Source organism: Salmo salar, chromosome ssa02 (genome assembly GCF_905237065.1).
Source record: "Salmo salar chromosome ssa02, Ssal_v3.1, whole genome shotgun sequence".
NCBI lineage: Eukaryota > Metazoa > Chordata > Actinopteri > Salmoniformes > Salmonidae > Salmo > Salmo salar.
In genome coordinates, this window is record NC_059443.1 from 94,587,149 (window position 1) to 94,609,816 (window position 22,668).

The 22,668-nt window shown below is 46.6% G+C and overlaps 1 protein-coding gene across 2 annotated transcripts; it reads right to left on the reverse strand.

Moving 5' to 3' along the window:
• Positions 1-5,921: 5,921 nt before the first annotated feature.
• pdia2 (protein disulfide isomerase family A, member 2) lies at positions 5,922-19,321 on the reverse strand. 2 transcript variants are annotated; one of them, XM_045712549.1, is made up of 11 exons: positions 18,825-19,321; positions 16,930-17,157; positions 16,702-16,835; positions 13,369-13,506; positions 12,667-12,783; positions 12,369-12,494; positions 9,782-9,973; positions 8,733-8,853; positions 7,466-7,647; positions 6,285-6,449; positions 5,922-6,065 (listed from the first exon to the last, which is right to left on the reverse strand). In XM_045712549.1, the coding sequence occupies exons 1-11, from the start codon at positions 19,051-19,053 to the stop codon at positions 6,009-6,011; spliced, it is 1,689 nt and encodes a 562-aa protein (XP_045568505.1). In that variant the 5' UTR covers positions 19,054-19,321; the 3' UTR covers positions 5,922-6,008. The 2 variants fall into 2 exon arrangements, with proteins under 2 accessions (XP_045568505.1, XP_045568499.1); XM_045712543.1 differs by having other exon boundaries at positions 6,210-6,449.
• Positions 19,322-22,668: the final 3,347 nt, after the last annotated feature.

Genomic DNA, 22,668 nt, shown 5'->3' on the forward strand with positions numbered 1-22,668 from the left:
TTGTTTGTGTTTATGGACTCCTCAATTAGTGTCAGCTGCTTGCTGTTGTACTGTGCTTTTTTTTGGTTCTGAGTGTACGTTTATAGAGTTTTAAAGTCTCACAGTAATGAAGGCGTAGTTCACCATTATTTGGGTCTCTGTGCTTTTGGTTGGATAGTGTTCTAAGGTTTTCCTTATAATTTTACAATCTGCATCAAACCAGTTGTCATCTGCGATTTTTTTAGTTTTGTTTTTTATCAATTTCAATTGTGCTTCTTTTGCCGTTTGCCTGAATATATAGTTGATGTTTCGTACTGCTAGATTGATGCCTTCTTTACTGTGAGTGAATGTGGTATCCAGAAAGTTATCTAAGAGTGTTTGGATATTTTGGTTCCAGGTTGCTTTCTGGTATTCTTCTGTGCTGTTTTGGGCCCATCTGTATGAATTTCTGATGTTGTACAGCTTACTGGGCTGTGAATGTGTGGTTGTTTCCATGTCTGTTCTTTTGAGGAACAATGTAATTTGGCTGTGATCAGACAGAGGTGTTAGTGGCTTGACAGTGAATGAGCTGAGAGAGAAAGGGTCCATGTCTGTGATCATATAGTCTACTGTACTGTGGCCAAGAGGTGAGCAGTAGGTGAATCTCCCCAAAGAGTCCCCCCGTAACCTACCATTGACAAAGTACAGACCCAGGCTTCTACAGAGCTGCAAAAGATCCCTTCCGTTTTTGTTGACGGTGCTGTCACTGTTGTTTCTATGGGGGAGATTAAGACAGTTAGAAACAGTATGGCCTGTAATAAAGCTGTCCCCTCGTGTGCTCGTTAGATCAGGTAGTGTTCCTGTGCGCGCATTTGTGTCCCCACAGATGAGCACATTTCCCTGGGCCTGGAAATGGCACGTCTCTTCCTCAAGGGTGGGGAAGATCTCCTCTGAGTAATATGGGGATTCTGAGGGGGGATATATATTGCACAAAGGAACACATCTTTTTCTGTCAGTACAAGTTCTTTTTTTAGTTTTAACCAAATGTGGTATTTGCCAATTTTGAGGGGATCAATTAGATTTTGTAGTTCGGATTTGTACCAAATGATCAATCCTCCAGAGTCTCTGCCTCTATTGACAGAGCTGTGTTTCTGTGACGGCACAATGACCTCTCTGTAGCCTGTGGGACAGTGAGTGACAACGTCAGCCTTACACCATGTCTCCTGCAGAATGATGACATCAACATCTTTAAGATTTTTGTTGAACTCCAGTGCTAAACTCTTCAGACCAAAGGTTGATGAGTTTAGGCCCTGGATGTTCCACATGCTAACTGATAGTGATTTCATGTTGCAAAAAGAAAGAATAGCAGTCAGAAACACAGTAACTATTAACTAATACGTTGTTAAGAGTGAGATAAACAGGATATCAGCTAACATTTATTCTGTTATTCTGTTAAATATTCCTATTCATTGAACAAGTAAATTCTAGTACAATAGGTGTGTGTGTGTGTGTGTGTATGCGTCCGTGTGTGTTTAGTGCAGTTTAGTGCAGATGTATTGGAGGAGCTGTTTAATCTCACTTAATCCTACAGGGTTCTCCTGTCCTCTGACGACCTCCGCGTAGCTGCGCTGGTCCTGCTGTTGGGCCCTGTGAGGTGGAGGGGGGCCAGGTCTGGGCCGTGGGACTTCCTCTCTGGTCGGGTAGGGGTGGTGGTCTGGTGCGGGATAATAGGCTGGGCCCGGTCTGGTCTGGCTAAGCCGATGGAAGTGGTGATGCTCTGGGGGTGGGTGGGGCCTGTGGGGTGCACTGGGTCTGGTGTGGCGTTGAAGGGGCCTGGGGCTCCTTGGTGGTGCAGTGGTCTGGTAGGGGTCTCTGGGTGCTCCTCTGTCCAGTACAGCATGGGGTGTTTGTCTACCAAGTGCCACGTCCTTTAGAGACTTGGCAAACATCCCTACTGTCTGCTTCCTCAGGTGGGAGTGGTCGTGTAGATGCTCTGGGGTGATTGTTGGGTGGTGAGCAACGTGTACGTTCGGGAGTAGGCCACACCCTCTGGTGATGTCAGCGTTGACTTTCTGAATAGTACGGGGATGAAAGTCTTTGCGGGGCAGCAGAGTGGAGATGGTGATGTGGGAGTTGGGGAACAACTCAGAGGCCCTCTCTGCTACTCTGTTGACCAGGCTGCCTACTCTCTCCTGTTCCTCTCGCAGGTTGTTGGTGCCGGTGTGAATAATAATGTGGCCTGGTGTGCCAAAGTCAGGCTGGGACAGGATGTGGAGTGCATCCTGTGTTTTTTGGGCACCATATTTTGCACACCTTGTGTTGGGGGAAGAGTTTATCTTCTTGGATGAATTTCCCATTTGAGTCAATGAGGATGGCCACCTCAGAGGGTTTTGCCAGATTAGTGTGTTTACGGTCTGGGGCTGGAGTACACAGGGCCTGTGTACATGGAGGGGGGTGTGGGGGTGTGTCAGGGGGGGGCAGAGAGCTTCTCTCTGTAGTAGGGGTCTCTATTTGGGCCTCTTTGTTGACTGGGGGTGTGGGTAGAGTGTTGTCGGTATGGGGGGGATTGTGGGTAAAGGTGGGTCAGTGGGGTTGTTAGGGGTGGTGAGGGGCTGCAGCTTCTCTCTGGGAGTCTCTACAGTCTGTTCTCTGTGCTGTAGCACCCTCTTGATGACAGACAACTCCTTTGCCATCTCCTCCTTTACCTGCACTAGCTCTCTCCTCATGGTGGCCTTTACCTCCTCAAGCGCTGTGGTAAGGCTCTCTCTCAGCTCCTGGACAGAGTTCTTCAGCTGGGTCCTGCACTGGTTGATCTGGTCCTGTAGAAGCTCTGTGTCTGGGCTGGTGGTGGTGTAGCTGGGGGGCTGCTCCTTCAGCTCAGTAACCCATACCTCTAACACAGCCAGCCTGTCTCTCAACAGGCTGATAGTAGTGTGGTCTTGGCTCTGGTGGTTGTAGGCAGGCAGGGGGGAGGATAGTCCTGCTGTTGGGGTGCCTGAGGTGAGGGGAGAGGTCGGGGTGCTGTCCTTTTCTTTTTTGCTTTCTGCTATCTTCCTTAGAGTGGGGAAGTCCTGCACAACAGAGCTGAGTGCAGCCTCACTGCCCTGGACCATGATAGTGCCGTTCTGATACATGTTTACCGTCAGAAACCTGTTTTCCTGGTCCTTATCGCTGTCCTCAAAAATGTGGATTTGCCTTCCCTTGCAGATGCCTTTCTTCGTGGTATAGCTGAAATGCCTGGTTACAGCTGTATGCCAGGCAGTAGTGTGGTCTGTGTAAAATAACAGGTTTGTAACAGTCCCGTTTTGTGAGCAGTCGTCGAACAAAGTTTCTGGGTTCTCCCTCAGAATTCTGTGTTTAAAGTTGATTCTTCCCTTCTCTGATTTGATTTCTGCTGGGTATTCAAAAAACAACGGCGAAAATCTCTCAGTCTCTGCCGTTGCTGTCGCTGCTAGCGCTGCCTCAGTGGCCATGTTGCTATGGTTACCACCAGTAAACGGTTAGAGCTAGACGATAAGCTAGCTGACAGATTTGAATTTGGCTAGCTACCACGATGAAGATTGGTCTTTTAACTCACTCTCTGTCAATCTTTTCCTCCTGTGTTGATCTTCAGTTGTACAATTTGATTACCTATACATTTTTTGCTAATTTAGTCGTGTTAATCTCGCTCTTAACAACCAAAAAGTTATAACAAGTCAGGAGCTGTTCTTCTGCATGACTTCTCTCTCTCTCTCTCTGTCTCTCTCTCTCTCTCTCTCTCTCTGTCTCTCTCTGTCTCTCTCTCTCTGTCTCTCTCTCTCTCTCTGTCTCTCTCTGTCTCTCTCTCTCTGTCTCTCTCTCTCTCTCTCTCTCTCTCTCTGTCTCTCTCTCTTTGTCTCACTGTCTCTCTCTCTCTCTCTGTCTCTCTCTCTCTCTCTCTGTCTCTCTCTCTCTGCTCTCTCTCTCTCTCTCTCTCTCTGTCTCTCTCTGTCTCTCTCTCTCTGTCTCTCTCTCTCTCTCTCTCTCTCTGTCTCTCTCTCTTTGTCTCACTGTCTCTCTCTCTCTCTCTGTCTCTCTCTCTCTCTCTCTGTCTGTCTCTCTCTCGCGCTGTCTCTCTCTCTCTGTCTCTCTCTCTCTGTCTCTCTGTCTCTCTCTCTCTCTCTCTCTCTCTGTCTCTCTCTCTCTCTCTGTCTCTGTCTCTCTCTCTCTTTCTCTGTCTCTCTCTCTTTGTCTCTCTCTCTTTGTCTCTGTCTCTGTCTCTCTCTCTGTCTCTCTCTCTCTGTCTCTGTCTCTGTCTTTGTCTCTGTCTCTCTCTCTCTCTGTCTTTCTCTTTGTCTCTGTCTCTCTCTCTCTCTCTCTCTCTCTCTCTCTCTCTGTCTTTCTCTTTGTCTCTCTCTCTGTCTTTCTCTTTGTCTCTCTCTCTCTCTCTATCAATTCTGTTAAATTCAAATTCAAAGGGCTTTATTGGCACGGGAAACATATGTTAACATTGCCAAAGCAAGTGAAATAGATAAATGACTACAGTATTCCTGACTGAAGCTGTTATTACACTAAGGGGCGACAAAAACCTACATAGAAAACTGATCATTGTGCAGGACTACAGTATTTTCTTACTGAAGCTGTTATTACACTAAGGGGCGACATAAACCCACATAGAAAACTGATCATTGTGCAGGACTACAGTATTTTCTTACTGAAGCTGTTATTACACTAAGGAGCGACATAAACCTACATAGAGAACTGAAAATTGTGCAGGACTACAGTATTCCTGACTGAAGCTGTTGTTATGCTAAAGGTTTTTATTCTAAGAGAAAGTGAGGGTTAATTAGGGTGGAAATGTTCTTGCTGTCCTACTGTAGCCTGTATCACAACCAGTCACATTGTACAGCTGTCACGTCCTGACCATAGAAAGCTTTTATTTTTCTATGGTAGAGTAGGTCAGGGCGTAACAGAGGGTTTTGTCTAGTTTATTTATGTCTATGTTGGGGTTCTAGTTTCTTTTTTCTATGTTGGGAGTTTTGTCTAGTTTATGTATTTCTATGTGGGGTTCTAGTTTTTGTATTTCTATGTGGGGTTCTAGTTTATGTATTTCTATGTGGGGTTCTAGTTTTTGTATTTCTATGTGGGTTTCTAGTTTCGTTTTTCTATGTTGGGGTTTTGTCTAGTTTATGTATTTCTATGTGGGGTTCTAGTTTCTTTTTTCTATGTTGGGGTTTTTGTCTAGTTTATGTTTTTCTATGTGGGGTTCTAGTTTTTGTATTTCTATGTTGTTGTTTTTTGGGGGGGGATGATCTCCAATTAGAGGCAGCTGGTCATCGTTGTCTCTAATTGGGGATCATATTTAAGTTGTTGTTTTTCCCACTAGGTTTTGTGTGGAGATTATTTTGAGTAAGTGTATCTTGCACCTCTTCGTCACGATTTGTTGTTTTGTCCATTAGTTTATTTGTATGTCTTACATAGTTTCACAGTTATAATAAAATGTGGAACGATACACACGCCGCACTTTGGTCCCATTCTTCAGACAGCCGTGACAGAATCTCCCACCACCAACCGACCAAGCAGCGTGGTCAGGAGGACTGGACCTGGGAGGAAATTCTGAATGGAGCAGGACACTGGACAAGGGCCCAGGGGAGTATCGCCGTCCAAAGGAGGAAATTGAAGCAGCGAGAGCAGAACGGCGATATTACGAGGCGTTAAACCATCAAGGCAAGCAGTCTCTCTGTCTCTCTCTCTCTCTGTCTCTGTCTCTGTCTCTCTCTGTCTCTCTCTCTCTCTCTCTCTCTCTCTCTCTCTCTCTCTGTCTGTCTCTGTCTCTATCTCTCTCTCTCTCTCTCTCTGTCTCTCTATCTGTGTCTCTGTCTCTGTGTGCATCTCAACAGTCTAAAGTTGTTTCCTCTCGTCATCTCCTCTCCTTGTTGTCTATCCTTGTTTCCTCTCCTTGTCTCCTCGTCTCCTCTCCTCTATAAAGACTCACCACTCCAGACTTCAGAATCAAATCACTTTTATTATTAAACCGAAAGAGAAACCATAGAAACCAATAAACTCCTTTTGATTGGTTCGATCCTCTGACTTTACAGCTCGTCTTTAGACGTCTCATTGGCTGGCGGTGGCGATGACTCATCGGTGACCTGTCAGAAGGAAGGAGAGAGGGGATTGGTCAAGAGAGCTCTGGAGTGGGAGGGGTTTGCATTATTAAGAGTGAGAGGGGGATTGGTCAGAAGAGTTTAGAGTGGGAGGGATTTGTATAATTAGTCGGGTAAGTTCAACTTCACCTCCTCTTCATCGTCCTCTTCATCATCCTTCACAGCCTCTTCATCATCCTTCACATCCTCTTCATCATCCTTCACCTCCTCTTCATCGTCCTCTTCATCATCCTTCACATCCTCTTCATCATCCTTCACCTCCTCTTCATCACCATCATCCTCCTCCTCTTCCGCCTTCGGAAGCTGTCCTCCATTGTCCAGGAACATAGCAAACGTCTCCAAGTCTCTGGTCCCGCTGTATTCTACCACCTACACACACACACACACACACACACACACACACACACACACACACACACACACACACACACACACACACACACACACACACACACACACACACACACACACACACACACACACACACACACACACACACACACACACACGGTGTAGTTTGTGATAGAGGTGTGACAGAGTAGTCTTTCTATCCTTCCGATAGATTGTGTGTGACTTCCTCCAGGATCAGAGGTTAATGGTTAAAGGTTAAGGTTAGGGTCAGAGGTTAAGGTTAGGGTCAGAGGTTAAGGTTAGGGTCAGAGGTTAATGTTAGGGTCAGAGGTTAAGGTTAGAGTCAGAGGTTAGGGGTTAAAGGTTACCTTGCTGTCTTCTCCAGCAGGGTAGTACCGTAGTGTAGGGAAACCAGACACTCCCTCCACCTCGTTTGGTTAGGGTCAGAGGTTAAGGTTAGGGTCAGAGGTTAAGGTTAGGGTCAGAGGTTAAGGTTAGGGTCAGAGGTTAGGGGTTAAAGGTTACCTTGCTGTCTTCTCCAGCAGGGTAGTACCGTAGCGTAGGGAACCCAGACACTCCCTCCACCTCGTTTGGTTAGGGTCAGAGGTTAAGGTTAGGGTCAGAGGTTAAGGTTAGGGTCAGAGGTTAAGGTTAGGGTCAGAGGTTAGGGGTTAAAGGTTACCTTGCTGTCTTCTCCAGCAGGGTAGTACCGTAGCGTAGGGAACCCAGACACTCCCTCCACCTCGTTTGGTTAGGGTCAGAGGTTAAGGTTAGGGTCAGAGGTTAAGGTTAGGGTCAGAGGTTAAGGTTAGGGTCAGAGGTTAAGGTTAGAGTCAGAGGTTAGGGGTTAAAGGTTACCTTGCTGTCTTCTCCAGCAGGGTAGTACCGTAGCGTAGGGAACCCAGACACTCCCTCCACCTCGTTTGGTTAGGGTCAGAGGTTAAGGTTAGGGTCAGAGGTTAAGGTTAGGGTCAGAGGTTAAGGTTAGGGTCAGAGGTTAAGGTTAGAGTCAGAGGTTAGGGGTTAAAGGTTACCTTGCTGTCTTCTCCAGCAGGGTAGTACCGTAGCGTAGGGAATCCAGACACCGACACTCCCTCCACCTCATTGGTCGTGGCATCCATCTTGGCAATGATGATGTCATCCCGGTCAGCATACTTCTCTGCCAGCTTCTCCCAGACTGGAGCCAGTTCCTTACAGTGACCACACCATGGGGCATCTACACACACACACACACACACACACACACACAGACACACACACACAGACACAGACACAGACAGACACACACACACACACACACACACAGACACAGACACACACACACACACAGACACACACACACACAGACACACACACACACACACACACACACACACACACACACACACACACAGACACACACACACACAGACACAGACACACACACACACACACAGACACAGACACACACACACACACACACACACACAGACACACACACACACACACACACACAGACACAGACACAGACACACACACACACACACAGACACAGACACACACACACACACAGACACACACACAGACACAGACACAGACACACACACACACACACACAGACACAGACACACACACACACACACACTAGCTTTAGCTAACGTTAGCTAGCTAGCTCAACTTACACTTAGCTAGCTACTAGCGACAGGAAACTGTCTAAGTAGAGAAAGCACCAAGCTGGTGTCTTAATATGGCGTTGGGTCACCACGACCAGCCGAACACCTCGTCTTAACAAGGTCACCACGACCAGCCAAACACCTCGGCGTAGATTCTAGAAGTGTCTGGGAACTCTGTCAGAGAGGGATGTGACGCCATTCTTCCACCAGAAATAGTTTTTTAAGGTTGATGTTGGAAAACACCGACTCAGGCCCTTCCAGAATCATCCCGTAAAGCGTTTAACTGGGTTGAGCTCTGGTGACTTGAGACGGCCATGGCATATGGTTTACATCGTTCATTGACCATTCATACCCTGTGGATAGGGGGGCGTTGTCATCCTATGGGAGCAGAGCCATGGTGGCCCAAAAAATAACGGCCCGCCCAGCATTCTTATACGTGACCCTAAGCATGATGGGATGTTAATTGCTTAATTAACTCAGGAACCACACCTGTGTGGAAGCACCTGCTTTCAATATACTTTGTATCCATCACTTACTTGCGTGTTTTTCCTTTATTTTAGCAGTTACCTGTAGTACAGAGAGGATGAATTACGCCACGCCTTGAAAATCGAACTGCTGATGATTGATACGGGAGGAAGAGTTGACTTACAGAACTCTACGAAGACGTTCTTGTTGTTCTCTAGGGCGACAGCCTCAAAGTTCTTCCCGACCAGAACTTTAACGGGTCCTTTATCCCAGTCCTCTGGTACCTCCTCGCTCAGCAGATGAGACTGTAATCACAACACACTGTTATACTCTAACCTCTACACTCTAACCCCTGACCTTTAACCCCTAACCCTTTATCCCAGTCCTCTGGTACCTCCTCGCTCAGCAGGTGAGACTGTAACCACAACACACTGTTATACTCTAACCTCTACACCTCTAACCCCTGACCTTTAACCCCTAACCCTTTATCCCAGTCCTCTGGTACCTCCTCGCTCAGCAGGTGAGACTGTAACCACAACACACTGTTATACTCTAACCTCTACACTCTAACCCCTGACCTTTAACCCCTAACCCTTTATCTCAGTCCTCAGGTACATCCTCACTGAGAAAGTGGGCCTGGAACCATAACAACAAGTTAGACCCTAATCCTGTCCTCTAACCTCTAACCCCTGTGTGCCTGTAGGGGTGTGAACTGTGTTGGCTGGCTATAGTGGTGGGAGTAATGTGATTGGCTGGCTATAGTGGTGGGAGTAATGTGATTGGCTGGCTATAGTGGTGGGAGTAATGTGATTGGCTGGCTATAGTGGTGGGAGTAATGTGATTGGCTGGCTATAGTGGTGGGAGTAATGTGATTGGCTAGCTCTAGGAGTAGGAGTGATGTGATTGGCTAGCTCTAGTAGTAGGAGTGATGTGATTGGCTAAGTCTAGTAGTAGGAGTGATGTGATTGGCTAAGTCTAGTAGTAGGAGTGATGTGATTGGCTAAGTCTAGTAGTAGCAGTGATGTGATTGGCTAAGTCTAGTAGTAGGAGTGATGTGATTGGCTAAGTCTAGCAGTAGGAGTGATGTGATTGGCTAAGTCTACTAGTAGGAGTGATGTGATTGGTAAAGTCTAGTAGTAGGAGTGATGTGATTGGCTAAGTCTAGTAGTAGGAGTGATGTGATTGGCTAAGTCTAGCAGTAGGAGTGATGTGATTGGTCGGGTGGTTGTATACCTTCACGTTTCCGTCCAGAACTCCCTGACAGAACGTTTGGAGCGTGGCGGCCGTTATCTGTCCAATCAGAGCGAACTTCTTGGTGGTGTCGGTGTTGATGATGCGTACAGCGGGGGCGTCGCCCTCGGAAAGACCGAAGTACTTCAGGACATGACTGACTGGTCCCGTTACATCTATAATGATGAACAATACCTACACACACACACACACACACACACACACACACACACACACACACACACACACACACACACACACACACACACACCACACACACCACACACCACACACACACACACACACACACACACACACACACACACACACACACACACACACACACACTTGTCAATGCCCATACCAAGGAAAACCTTGAAAAACCATGACAATCTGCTGCTGAACAATGTACTGTATATAGTAGTGTGTAGTAGTAGTATACTGTATATAGTAGTGTGTAGTAGTAGTATACTGTATATAGTAGTGTGTAGTAGTAGTATACTGTATATAGTAGTGTGTAGTAGTAGTATACTGTATATAGTAGTGTGTAGTAGTAGTATACTGTATATAGTAGTAGTAGTATACTGTATATAGTAGTGTGTAGTATACTGTATATAGTAGTAGTAGTATACTGTATATAGTAGTAGTAGTATACTGTATATAGTAGTAGTAGTATACTGTATATAGTAGTGTGTAGTATACTGTATATAGTAGTAGTAGTATACTGTATATAGTAGTGTGTAGTAGTAGTATACTGTATATAGTAGTAGTAGTATACTGTATATAGTAGTGTGAAGTAGTAGTATTATACTGTTTATAGTAGTGTGTAGTAGTAGTATATACAGTATATTTGTATATATTTTTTTTAAACATAGTCTCCTGCAGTCCACCTCACCCAATGTGGTATTGATCTGCTATTTTCTTTACGTCAGAACCGGAACCCCCAACAGAAGCTAGCCAGCTAACTAGCTACTAGCTAGTAGTCAGCTAGCCATTGCTAGCGGTCATCAGCTACCTTTAGCCTGGACAACTCTCGCCAGTCAGCACTCAAACCAGAGCAAATCGGAATTATTTTTCTCCACATCTCCGGATTCCTACAGCAAGCTCTGAACCTTTTCACCGGGATCAGCGCAGCTAGCTAGCTGCTGTCCGGGTGGCTACTCCTGGCTAACGTCTCTGTCCCGAAGCAAGAACCAATTAGCCTGGAGCTAGCCTTTGCTAGGCCCATCTCCCGGCTAGCCGAAGAGGTCCATCAGCCACTCCTTGGGCTACAATACCTATTTTGCCAATTGGCCTGGACCTCCGCCGACCCATCACGACTGGACTACCGACGTAATTCGCCCGAGGGTTTTTTTATCAACTGGCTCCTCCGTCGCGACATCCCCTGAATGCCCATCTGCTAGCCTGCTAGCTGCGGCCCGTTAGCTGTCTAGAGCATATCAGACTGTTAGCTTAAGAGAACCATCGGCCAAATTCTTTGGCCACTATACCTATTTTGCCAATTGGCCAGGACCCTTTTACCACACGGAGCCCTACTGATCCACAACGACTGGTCTGCCGACGTAACAGCACGAAGGGGGGTACAACTTACTTCTTCCGTCGCAACGTCCCTCAACGGCCCTTCTACTAGCTTGCTAGCCCCGGCCCGCTAGCTGCCTGAATCGCCGTGTCTCCAGCCCGCCAAGCCACTCACTGGACGCCTATGATCACCCGACTACGCATGCCTCTCCCTAATGTCAATATGCCTTGTTCATCGCTGTTTTTGGTTAGTAATTATTGTCTTATTTCACTGTAGAGACTCTAGCCCTGCTCAATATTAACCCTTTAGTTCCACCTCCCACACATGCGGTGACCTCAACTGGTTTAAATTATTTTTCTAGAGACGGTCCAATCCACGGTCCGGGTCCTCCCGCGACGATCCACGGTCCGGGTCCTCCGGCGACGATCCACGGTCCGGGACCTCCGGCGACTATCCACTGTCCGGGTCCTCCGGCGACGATTCACTGTCCGGAGCTTTTGACAACGACCCCCGAAAGAGAGCCGCCACCGAGGATGGCACATCCGCGAGCAGAGCGGGGTCTACGTCCCGCACCGGAGCCGGCACCGAGGCTAGATGCCCACCCGGACCCTCCCCTATTGAGTCAGGTTTTGTGGCCGGAGTCCGCACCTTTTGGGAGGGGGTACTGTCACGCCCTGACCGTAGAGAGCCTTTTTATTTCTCTATTTGGTTAGGTCAGGGTGTGATTTGGGTGGGTATTCTAGATTATGTATATCTATGTTTTTTTTATTTCTATGTTGGCCTGATATGGTTCCCAATCAGAGACAGCTGTCTTTAGTTGTCTCTGATTGGAGATCATATTTAGGCAGCCTTTTCCCACTGGGTTTTTGTGGGAAATGTTCCCCTGCCACGCTGCACCTTGGTCTCATCTTTCAGACGAACGTAATAGTAGTAGTATTTATATAGTTCTGTACAGTATAATACCTTTCCCTTGAAGTCCTTGGCTGCGGTCCTGTATTCAGGCAGAAGGTTCTTCTGCTCCTGTACTGTAGTATAGTAGTAGTATTTATATAGTTGTGTACAGTATAATACCTTGCCCTTGAAGTCCTTGGCCGCGGTCCTGTATTCAGGCAGAAGGTTCTTCTGCTCCTGCACTGTAGAGTTAATGAAGAGGAGGCTGTGACTGTGAATCTTCGAACCAAAGATCTTATCCGCATTCTGCAGGACAGACAGACACAACACACTCAATAGGCTGTGTGTGTGTGTGTGTGTGTGTGTGTGTGTGTGTGTGTGTGTGTGTGTGTGTGTGTGTGTGTGTGTGTGTGTGTGTGTGTGTGTGTGTGTGTGTGTGTGTGTGTGTGTGTGTGTGTGTGTGTGTGTGTGTGTGTACCTGCTCGTTGAACTCTATGACCAGCTCCAGACTGTTGGTCCTGATGAAGACAGTCAGCTCCTCTTCACCCACCTTCACCTCCTCAGACACAGACAGGTCTACCCTGCCCTCGTCAAACTAACACACACACACACACACACACACACACACACACACCACACCACACCACACCACACACACACCACACACACACACACGTTAGAGGTCAGGGGTTAGAGGTCAGGGGTTAGAGGTCAGGGGCTAGAGGTCAGGGGATAGAGGTCAGGGGCTAGAGATCAGGGGCTAGAGGTCAGGGGCTAGAGGTCAGGGGCTAGAGGTCAGGGGCAAGAGGTCAGGGGCTAGAGGTCAGGGGCTAAAGGTCATGGGCTAGAGGTCAAGGGATAGAGGTCAGGGGCTAGAGGTCAGAGGTCAGGGGCTAGAGGTCAGGGGTTAGAGGTCTGGGGTTAGAGGTCAGGGGCTAGAGGTCAGGGGCTAGAGGTCAGGGGCTGGAGGTCAGGGACTAGAGGTCAGGGGCTAGAGGTCAGGGGCTAGAGGTCAGGGGTTAGAGGTCAGGGGCTAGAGGTCAGGGGTTAGAGGTCAGGGGCTAGAGGTCAGGGGCTAGAGGTCAGGGGCTAGAGGTCAGGGGCTAGAGGTCAGGGACTAGAGGTCAGGGGCTAGAGGTCAGGGGCTAGAGGTCAGGGGTTAGAGGTCAGAGCTCCTCACCTTCTTGAACAGCACCACTCTGTTGTTCTCTATTTCATATTTCTGGAAGACCTCTGGACTGGTTGTCACCCCGAACTCCATGTCAACCATCTCCATGGCAACACTATAGAACACCTTGGCCTCCTCACTCTCCAGACTCTGGTGGACAGATCAGATCAGATCAAATCGATAGATAGATCGATCAATAGACAGACAGACAGACAGACAGACAGACAGACAGACAGACAGACAGACAGACAGACAGACAGACAGACAGACAGACAGACAGACAGACAGACAGACAGACAGACACCAGGTCCAGGGTCAGACAGACAGACTCCAATGTCAGACAGACAGACACCAGGGTCAGACAGACAGACACCAGGGTCAGACAGACAGACAGACAGACAGACAGACAGACAGACAGACAGACAGACAGACAGACAGACAGACAGACAGACAGACAGACAGACAGACAGACAGACAGACAGACAGACAGACAGACAGACAGACGTGCATCTTTCTCTTTCAAGACGATTCGATAAGTACCTAGATACATGGGCTCTGATATGATACAGGAACAATACGTTTTAGTTTCAAACAAATTGGTGAGATTCGGTTAGATTAGAGGATGAAAATCGATGCGATTTGTTACGATGCAATACACTAACATTTGTTGATTCCAATGCTTCCCAGAGTTGTGTCAAGTTGGCACCTAAAACCCTCACAAACTTCTACAAATGCACAATTGAGAGCATTATTAACGGGCTGTATCACCGCCTGGTATGGCAACTGCACTTCCCGCAATGGCAGGGTTCTCTAGAGGATCGTGCGGTCTGCCCAACGTATCACCGGGGGCAAATTAACTGCCCTTGTCATTTACAAAATAGCCTCCAACACTCTACTCAGCAAATTGGATTCAGTCTATCACAGTGCCATCCATTTTGTCACCAAAGCCCCATATACTACCCACCACTGTGACCTGTATGCTCTCGTTGGCCGGCCCTCTTTTCATATTCGTCGCCAAACCCACTGGCTCCAGGTCATCTATAAGTCTTTGCTAGGTAAAGCCCCGCCTTATCTCAGCTCACTGGTCACCATAGCAGCCCCGCCTTATCTCAGCTCACTGGTCACCATAGCAGCACCCACCCGTAGCATGAGCTCCAGCAGGTATATCTCTCTGGTCACCCCCAAAGCCAATTCCTCCTTTGGCCGCCTTTCCTTCCAGTTCTCTGCTGCCAATGACTGGAACGAACTGCAAAAATCACTGAAGCTGGAGACTCTTATCTCCCTCACTAGCTTTAATATAGTGTATATATATATAGACTCCCTAATCTTCACTGATTTCTCTGTTTCTATTGACTATGTTTGTTTATGTGAAACTGTTTTGTAGTTTTTTTAATTTACCTTTATTTAACTAGGCAAGTCAGTTAAGAACAAATTCTTATTTTACAATGACGGCCTACCAGGGAACAGTAGGTTAACTGCCTTGTTCAGGGGCAGAACAACAGATTTTTACCTTGTCAGCTCGGGGATTCGATCTTGCAACCTTTTGGTTACTAGTCCTACAGTCTAACCACTAGGCTACCCTGCCATTTTTGCTTTATCGTGGCCAGGTGGCAGTTGTAAATGAGAACTTGTTCATTGCTCATCTCATATGTATATACTGTATTCTATACTATTCTACTGCATTACTCATCTCATATGTATATACTGTATTCTATCCTATTCTACTGTATCTTAGTCTATGTATTACTCATCTCATATGTATATACTGTATTCTATACTATTCTACTGTATCTTATTCTATGTATTACTCATCTCATATGTATATACTGTATTCTATACTATTCTACTGTATCTTAGTCTATGTATTACTCATCTCATATGTATATACTGTATTCTATACTATTCTACTGTATCTGTCTATGTATTACTCATCTCATATGTATATACTGTATTCTATACTATTCTACTGTATCTTAGTCTATGTATTACTCATCTCATATGTATATACTGTATTCTATCCTATTCTACTGTATCTTAGTCTATGTATAACTCATCTCATATGCATATACTGTATTCTATACTACTGCATTACTCATCTCATATGTATATATTGTATTCTATTCTACTGTATCTTAGTCTATGTATTACTCATCTATATATATATATATATATATATATATATATATACTGTATTCTATCCTACTGTATATTAGTCTATGCCGCTCTGACATTGCTCGTCCATATATTTATATATTGTTAATTCCATTCCTTTACTTAGATTTGTGTTTACTGTCTGTATTGTTGTATTGTTAGATATTACTTGTTAGATATTACTGCACTGTTGGAGCTAGAAACACAAGCGTTTCGCTACACGCACAATCTGCTTTAACTGTTCTTCTTGACACTTTTGTCTGCGATTGGTCTGTCAGGTGCTGAGCGTTTCCCTGCCAGTTTCAATCTGCTTGGAGTATTCTACCTGTTACCTGGCTTGGAGTATTCTACCAAGTTTGTCTGCCTTGGAGTATTCTACCTGTTTGTCTGCCTTGGAGTATTCTACCTGTTTGGCTGCCTTGGGGTATTCTACCTGTTTGTCTGCCTTGGAGTATTCGACCTGTTTGTCTGCCTTGGAGTATTCTACCTGTTTGTCTGCCTTGGAGTATTCTACCTGTTTGTCTGCCTTGGAGTATTCTACCTGTTACCTGCCTTGGAGTATTATACCTGTTTGTCTGCCTTGGAGTATTCTACCTGTTTGTCTGCCTTGGAGTATTCTACCTGTTACCTGCCTTGGAGTATTCTACCTGTTACCTGCCTTGGAGTATTCTACCTGTTACCTGGCTTGGAGTATTCTACCTGTTACCTGCCTTGGAGTATTCTACCTGTTACCTGCCTTGGAGTATTCTACCTGTTACCTGGCTTGGAGTATTCTACCTGTTACCTGCCTTGGAGTATTCTACCTGTTACCTGCCTTGGAGTATTCTACCTGTTACCTGGCTTGGAGTATTCTACCTGTTACCTGCCTTGGAGTATTCTACCTGTTACCTGCCTTGGAATATTCTACCTGTTACCTGGCTTGGAGTATTCTACCTGTTTTTAAGGTTAGGTGGAGTTACCAGGGCTACCAATCTCTAGTCTAATGTTCAGACTGCTGTACAGACAATATATGCTCTAGACAGACAGACAGACAGACAGACAGACAGACAGACAGACAGACAGACAGACAGACAGACAGACAGACAGACAGACAGACAGACAGACAGACAGACAGACAGACAGACAGACAGACAGACAGACAGACAGACAGACAGACAGACAGACAGTCAGGGATCAGAGGTCAGGGTAACTCACGGTGAAGAACCCCAGCACTGTCACGTTGTGAAGGTTGATGTGTTCTGCAGCGGCGTCAGTAGTCTCTAACGCCACGGCAACGGGACCTGAACGCCTCTTCATCCACTGAACAATACCCTGCACTGTCCTCTTCCCTAAAACACACACGGGTCGAAGGTTAGGGTTAGGTTTAGGGTCAGTAGGGTCAGTAGGATCAGAGATCAGAGGTCAGGGGTTAGAGGTTGTTACCAGTGAAGTCGACGGGGTTGTTTCTGTCTCCGTCGGTGAACAGTTTGATGGTCGGGAAACTTCCGACATCGAACTCTTCGGCCAGTTGATTCTCCTCGACAGCGTCCACTTTAGCCAGACCGAATCCCTCCTCCTCTCCTCTCTCCTCCTCTCTCTCTCCCTTCAACACCCTCGCTGCCTCCGCGTACACCGGCTCTAACTGACGACAGTGACCACACCACGGAGCATCTACACACACACACACACACACACACACACACACACACACACACACACACACACACACACACACACACACACACACACACACACACACACACACACACACCACAGGTTAGTGATAAAATGCAAATATGCCAGATCAGATCCAGTGCCAGTTGAGGTTAACCTGATAGCCATGGTAACTCCTCCTGACCTTAACCTCAGGTAGAGATAGCCCTGGTAGCCATGGTAATGCCTCCTAACCTTAACCCTCAGGTAGAGATAGCCCTGGTAGCCATGGTAACTCCTCCTAACCTTAACCTCAGGTAGAGATAGCCATGGTAACTCCTCCTAACCTTAACCTCAGGTAGATATAGCCCTGGGAGAATTGGCATGTGCTGCAGTTGGAGACAACATGTGCACATTCAGCTGATAAGGGTCCTTAGTGATGACGAGGGTTAAGGTCAGGGAGTTAAAGAAGAGAAAGTTTCGAATGAATTGTACAACTGGCTAGGATGACTAGGTGACCAACCCTAACCCCTATCCCTAACCCAAGATAACTAGGTTTACTAACCCTAACCCAAGATGACTAGGTGACTAACCCTAACCCTAACCCAAGATGACTAGGTAACTAACCCTAACCCTAACCCAAGATGACTAGGTGACTAACCCTAACCCAAGATGACTAGGTTACTAACCCTAACCCAAGATGACTAGGTGACTAACCCTAACCCTAACCCAAGATGACTAGGTAACTAACCCTAACCCTAACCCAAGATGACTAGGTGACTAACCCTAACCCAAGATGACTAGGTGACTAACCCTAACCCTAACCCAAGATGACTAGGTGACTAACCCTAACCCTAACCCAAGATGACTAGGTGACTAACCCTAACCCTAACCCAAGATGACTAGGTGACTAACCCTAACCCAAGATGACTAGGTGACTAACCCTAACCCAAGATGACTAGGTTACTAACCCTAACCCAAGATGACTAGGTGACTAACCCTAACCCAAGATGACTAGGTGACTAACCCTAACCCTAACCCTAACCCAAGATTACTAGGTGACTAACCATTTAAAATATATAAAACACATTAATTTGTTATTGTATACGTTTACTGTAATATTATCAATATACTGTTATTAATTATATTATATATTACTACACTTTACAGTAATGTACTGTTAAACCAAAAATGTCGGAATTTATGATAACATATGGTACCTTATTCTCCAGCAATTTACAACTAACTGGCTGACAGTAAATTACCTTTAATTATACACTGTTGCCTGACCCTAACCCCTAACCCTTAACCCCTAACCCCTAACCCTTAACCCCTAACCCCTAACCCCTAACCCTAACCCCTAACCCTAACCCCTAACCCCTAACCCTAACCCTAACTCTTACCCCTAACCCCTAACCCTAAACCCTAACCCCTAACCCTAACCTTAACCTTAACCCCTAACCCCTAACCCTAACCCCTAACCCCTAACCCTAACCCTAACCCCTAACCCTAAACCCTAAACCCTAACCCCTAACCCTAACCCCTAACCCTAACCTTAACCCTAACCCCTAACCCTAACCCCTAACCCTAACCCCTAACCCCTAACCTTATCCCTAAACCCTAACCCCTAACCCCGACCCCAACCCTAACCCTAACCTTAACCTCCACTATGTGTTTCTACTCACAGAACTCAACCAGCAGGAACTTGTTTTCACTCAGGGCCCTTTGGAAGTTATTAATGTGCAGGACCATCACGTTCTTCTCCTCTTCTATCTCAGTGGTTTTCTCTTTCTTCTCCAGGTCCGTCTCTTGTTCCGCTGCGTCGGTCTGTTCTGGGCTGGTGTCCTCCGCCGTCTGTGTCCAGGACACGCGGAGAACCAGAACCACGGCTGCTAGAACCACACAGAACCGCATGGCGACGATGTTGATGGAGAATAAAAACCCCTCGTCGCAAACTGTCCTCGCCACTGGTCACACACTATGCTGTCTCTCCACACTCTCCTGTCTCTCCACACTATGCTGTCTCTCCACACTATGCTGTCTCTCCACACTATGCTGTCTCTCCACACTATCCTGTCTCTCCCCACTATGCTGTCTCTCCTGTCTCTCCTGTCCCTCCTGTCTCTCCACACTATGCTATCTCTCCTGTCTCTGCTGTCTCTCCTGTCTCTGCTGTCTCTCCTGTCTCTGCTGTCTCTCCTGTCTCTCCACACTCTGTTCTGTCTGACCACCACACACAACTGATAACAGAGTCTCCTCCGACGAGCACATCAGGTGAGTGTGTGTGTGTGAGAATTCTACTGGTCTCACTATCGACCAATCAGAAGCCGAAACCCAACCTTAACTGGCCAATCACAAAGTGTCACATTTCACAGGAGTAGTATAGGTAGCTCAGTTCACACACACACACACAGACACACACACACACACACACACACACACACACACACACACACACACACACACACACACACACACACACACACACACACACACACACACACACACACACACACACACACACACACACACACACACACACACACACACACACACACACACACTGCCGCCAGCATGGAGTTGCACCCATTCATATCAGTCCTTATTTCAGGCCAACACTTTATCTACAACTACCTCCCTGTTCCCTAACACTTTATCTACAACTACCTCCTTGTTCCCTAACACTTTATCTACAGCTACCTCCTTGTTCCCTAACACTTTATCTACAGCTACCTCCCTGTTCCCTGTTCCCTAACACTTTATCTACAGCTACCTCCTTGTTCCCTAACACTTTATCTACAGCTACCTCCCTGTTCCCTAACACTTTATCTACAGCTACCTCCCTGTTCCCTAACACTTTATCTACAGCTACCTTCCTGTTCCCTAACACTTTATCTACAGCTACCTCCCTGTTCCCTAACACTTTATCTACAGCTACCTCCCTGTTCCCTGTTCCCTAACACTTTATCTACAGCTACCTCCCTGTCCCCTAACACTTTATCTACAGCTACCTCCCTGTTCCCTAACACTTTATCTACAGCTACCTCCCTGTTCCTGTTCCCTAACACTTTACCTACAGCTACCTCCTTGTTCCCTAACACTTTATCTACAGCTACCTCCCTGTTCCCTAACACTTTATCTACAGCTACCTCCTTGTTCCCTAACACTTTATCTACAGCTACCTCCCTGTTCCCTAACACTTTATCTACAGCTACCTCCCTGTTCCAACATGTCCCCCCCCAGTAGTATTAACAACATGTTCCCCCCCAGTAGTATTAACAACATGTCCCCCCCCCAGTAGTATTAACAACATGTCCCCCCCAGTAGTATTAACAACATGTCCCCCCAGTAGTATTAACAACATGTCCCCCCCAGTAGTATTAACAACATGTCCCCCCCAGTAGTATTAACAACATGTCCCCCCCCAGTAGTATTAACAACATGTCCCCCCTGTAGTATTAACAACATGTCCCCCCCCAGTAGTATTAACAACATGTCCCCCCCAGTAGTATTAACAACATGTCCCCCCCAGTAGTATTAACAACATGTCCCCCCCCAGTAGTATTAACAACATGTCCCCCCCAGTAGTATTAACAACATGTCCCCCCCAGTAGTATTAACAACATGTTCCCCCCCAGTAGTATTAACAACATGTTCCCCCCAGTAGTATTAACAACATGTCCCCCCCAGTAGTATTAACAACATGTCCCCCCAGTAGTATTAACAACATGTCCCCCCCAGTAGTATTAACAACATGTCCCCCCCAGTACTATTAACAACATGTCCCCCCAGTAGTATTAACAACATGTCCCCCCCAGTAGTATTAACAACATGTCCCCCCCAGTAGTATTAACAACATGTCCCCCCCAGTAGTATTAACAACATGTCCCCCCCAGTAGTATTAACAACATGTCCCCCCCAGTAGTATTAACAACATGTCCCCCCCAGTAGTATTAACAACATGTCCCCCCCAGTAGTATTAACAACATGTCCCCCCCAGTAGTATTAACAACATGTCCCCCCCCAGTAGTATTAACAACATGTCCCCCCCAGTAGTATTAACAACATGTCCCCCCCCAGTAGTATTAACAACATGTCCCCCCCCAGTAGTATTAACAACATGTCCCCCCCAGTAGTATTAACAACATGTCCCCCCCCAGTAGTATTAACAACATGTCCCCCCCCCAGTAGTATTAACAACATGTTCCCCCCCAGTAGTATTAACAACATGTTCCCCCCAGTAGTATTAACAACATGTCCCCCCCAGTAGTATTAACAACATGTTCCCCCCCAGTAGTATTAACAACATGTCCCCCCCCCAGTAGTATTAACAACATGTTCCCCCCCAGTAGTATTAACAACATGTCCCCCCCAGTAGTATTAACAACATGTCCCCCCAGTAGTATTAACAACATGTCCCCCCAGTAGTATTAACAACATGTTCCCCCCCAGTAGTATTAACAACATGTCCCCCCCAGTAGTATTAACAACATGTCCCCCCCAGTAGTATTAACAACATGTCCCCCCCAGTAGTATTAACAACATGTCCCCCCCAGTAGTATTAACAACATGTCCCCCCCAGTAGTATTAACAACATGTCCCCCCCCAGTAGTATTAACAACATGTCCCCCCAGTAGTATTAACAACATGTCCCCCCCAGTAGTATTAACAACATGTCCCCCCCCAGTAGTATTAACAACATGTCCCCCCCCAGTAGTATTAACAACATGTTCCCCCCAGTAGTATTAACAACATGTTCCCCCCCAGTAGTATTAACAACATGTCCCCCCCAGTAGTATTAACAACATGTTCCCCCCAGTAGTATTAACAACATGTCCCCCCCAGTAGTATTAACAACATGTTCCCCCCCCAGTAGTATTAACAACATGTCCCCCCCAGTAGTATTAACAACATGTCCCCCCAGTAGTATTAACAACATGTCCCCCCAGTAGTATTAACAACATGTCCCCCCAGTAGTATTAACAACATGTTCCCCCCCAGTAGTATTAACAACATGTCCCCCCCAGTAGTATTAACAACATGTCCCCCCCAGTAGTATTAACAACATGTCCCCCCCAGTAGTATTAACAACATGTCCCCCCCCAGTAGTATTAACAACATGTCCCCCCCCAGTAGTATTAACAACATGTTCCCCCCAGTAGTATTAACAACATGTTCCCCCCCAGTAGTATTAACAACATGTCCCCCCCAGTAGTATTAACAACATGTTCCCCCCCCAGTAGTATTAACAACATGTCCCCCCCAGTAGTATTAACAACATGTTCCCCCCCAGTAGTATTAACAACATGTCCCCCCCAGTAGTATTAACAACATGTCCCCCCCAGTAGTATTAACAACATGTCCCCCCCCAGTAGTATTAACAACATGTTCCCCCCCCAGTAGTATTAACAACATGTCCCCCCCAGTAGTATTAACAACATGTCCCCCCCCAGTAGTATTAACAACATGTCCCCCCAGTAGTATTAACAACATGTCCCCCCCAGTAGTATTAACAACATGTCCCCCCCA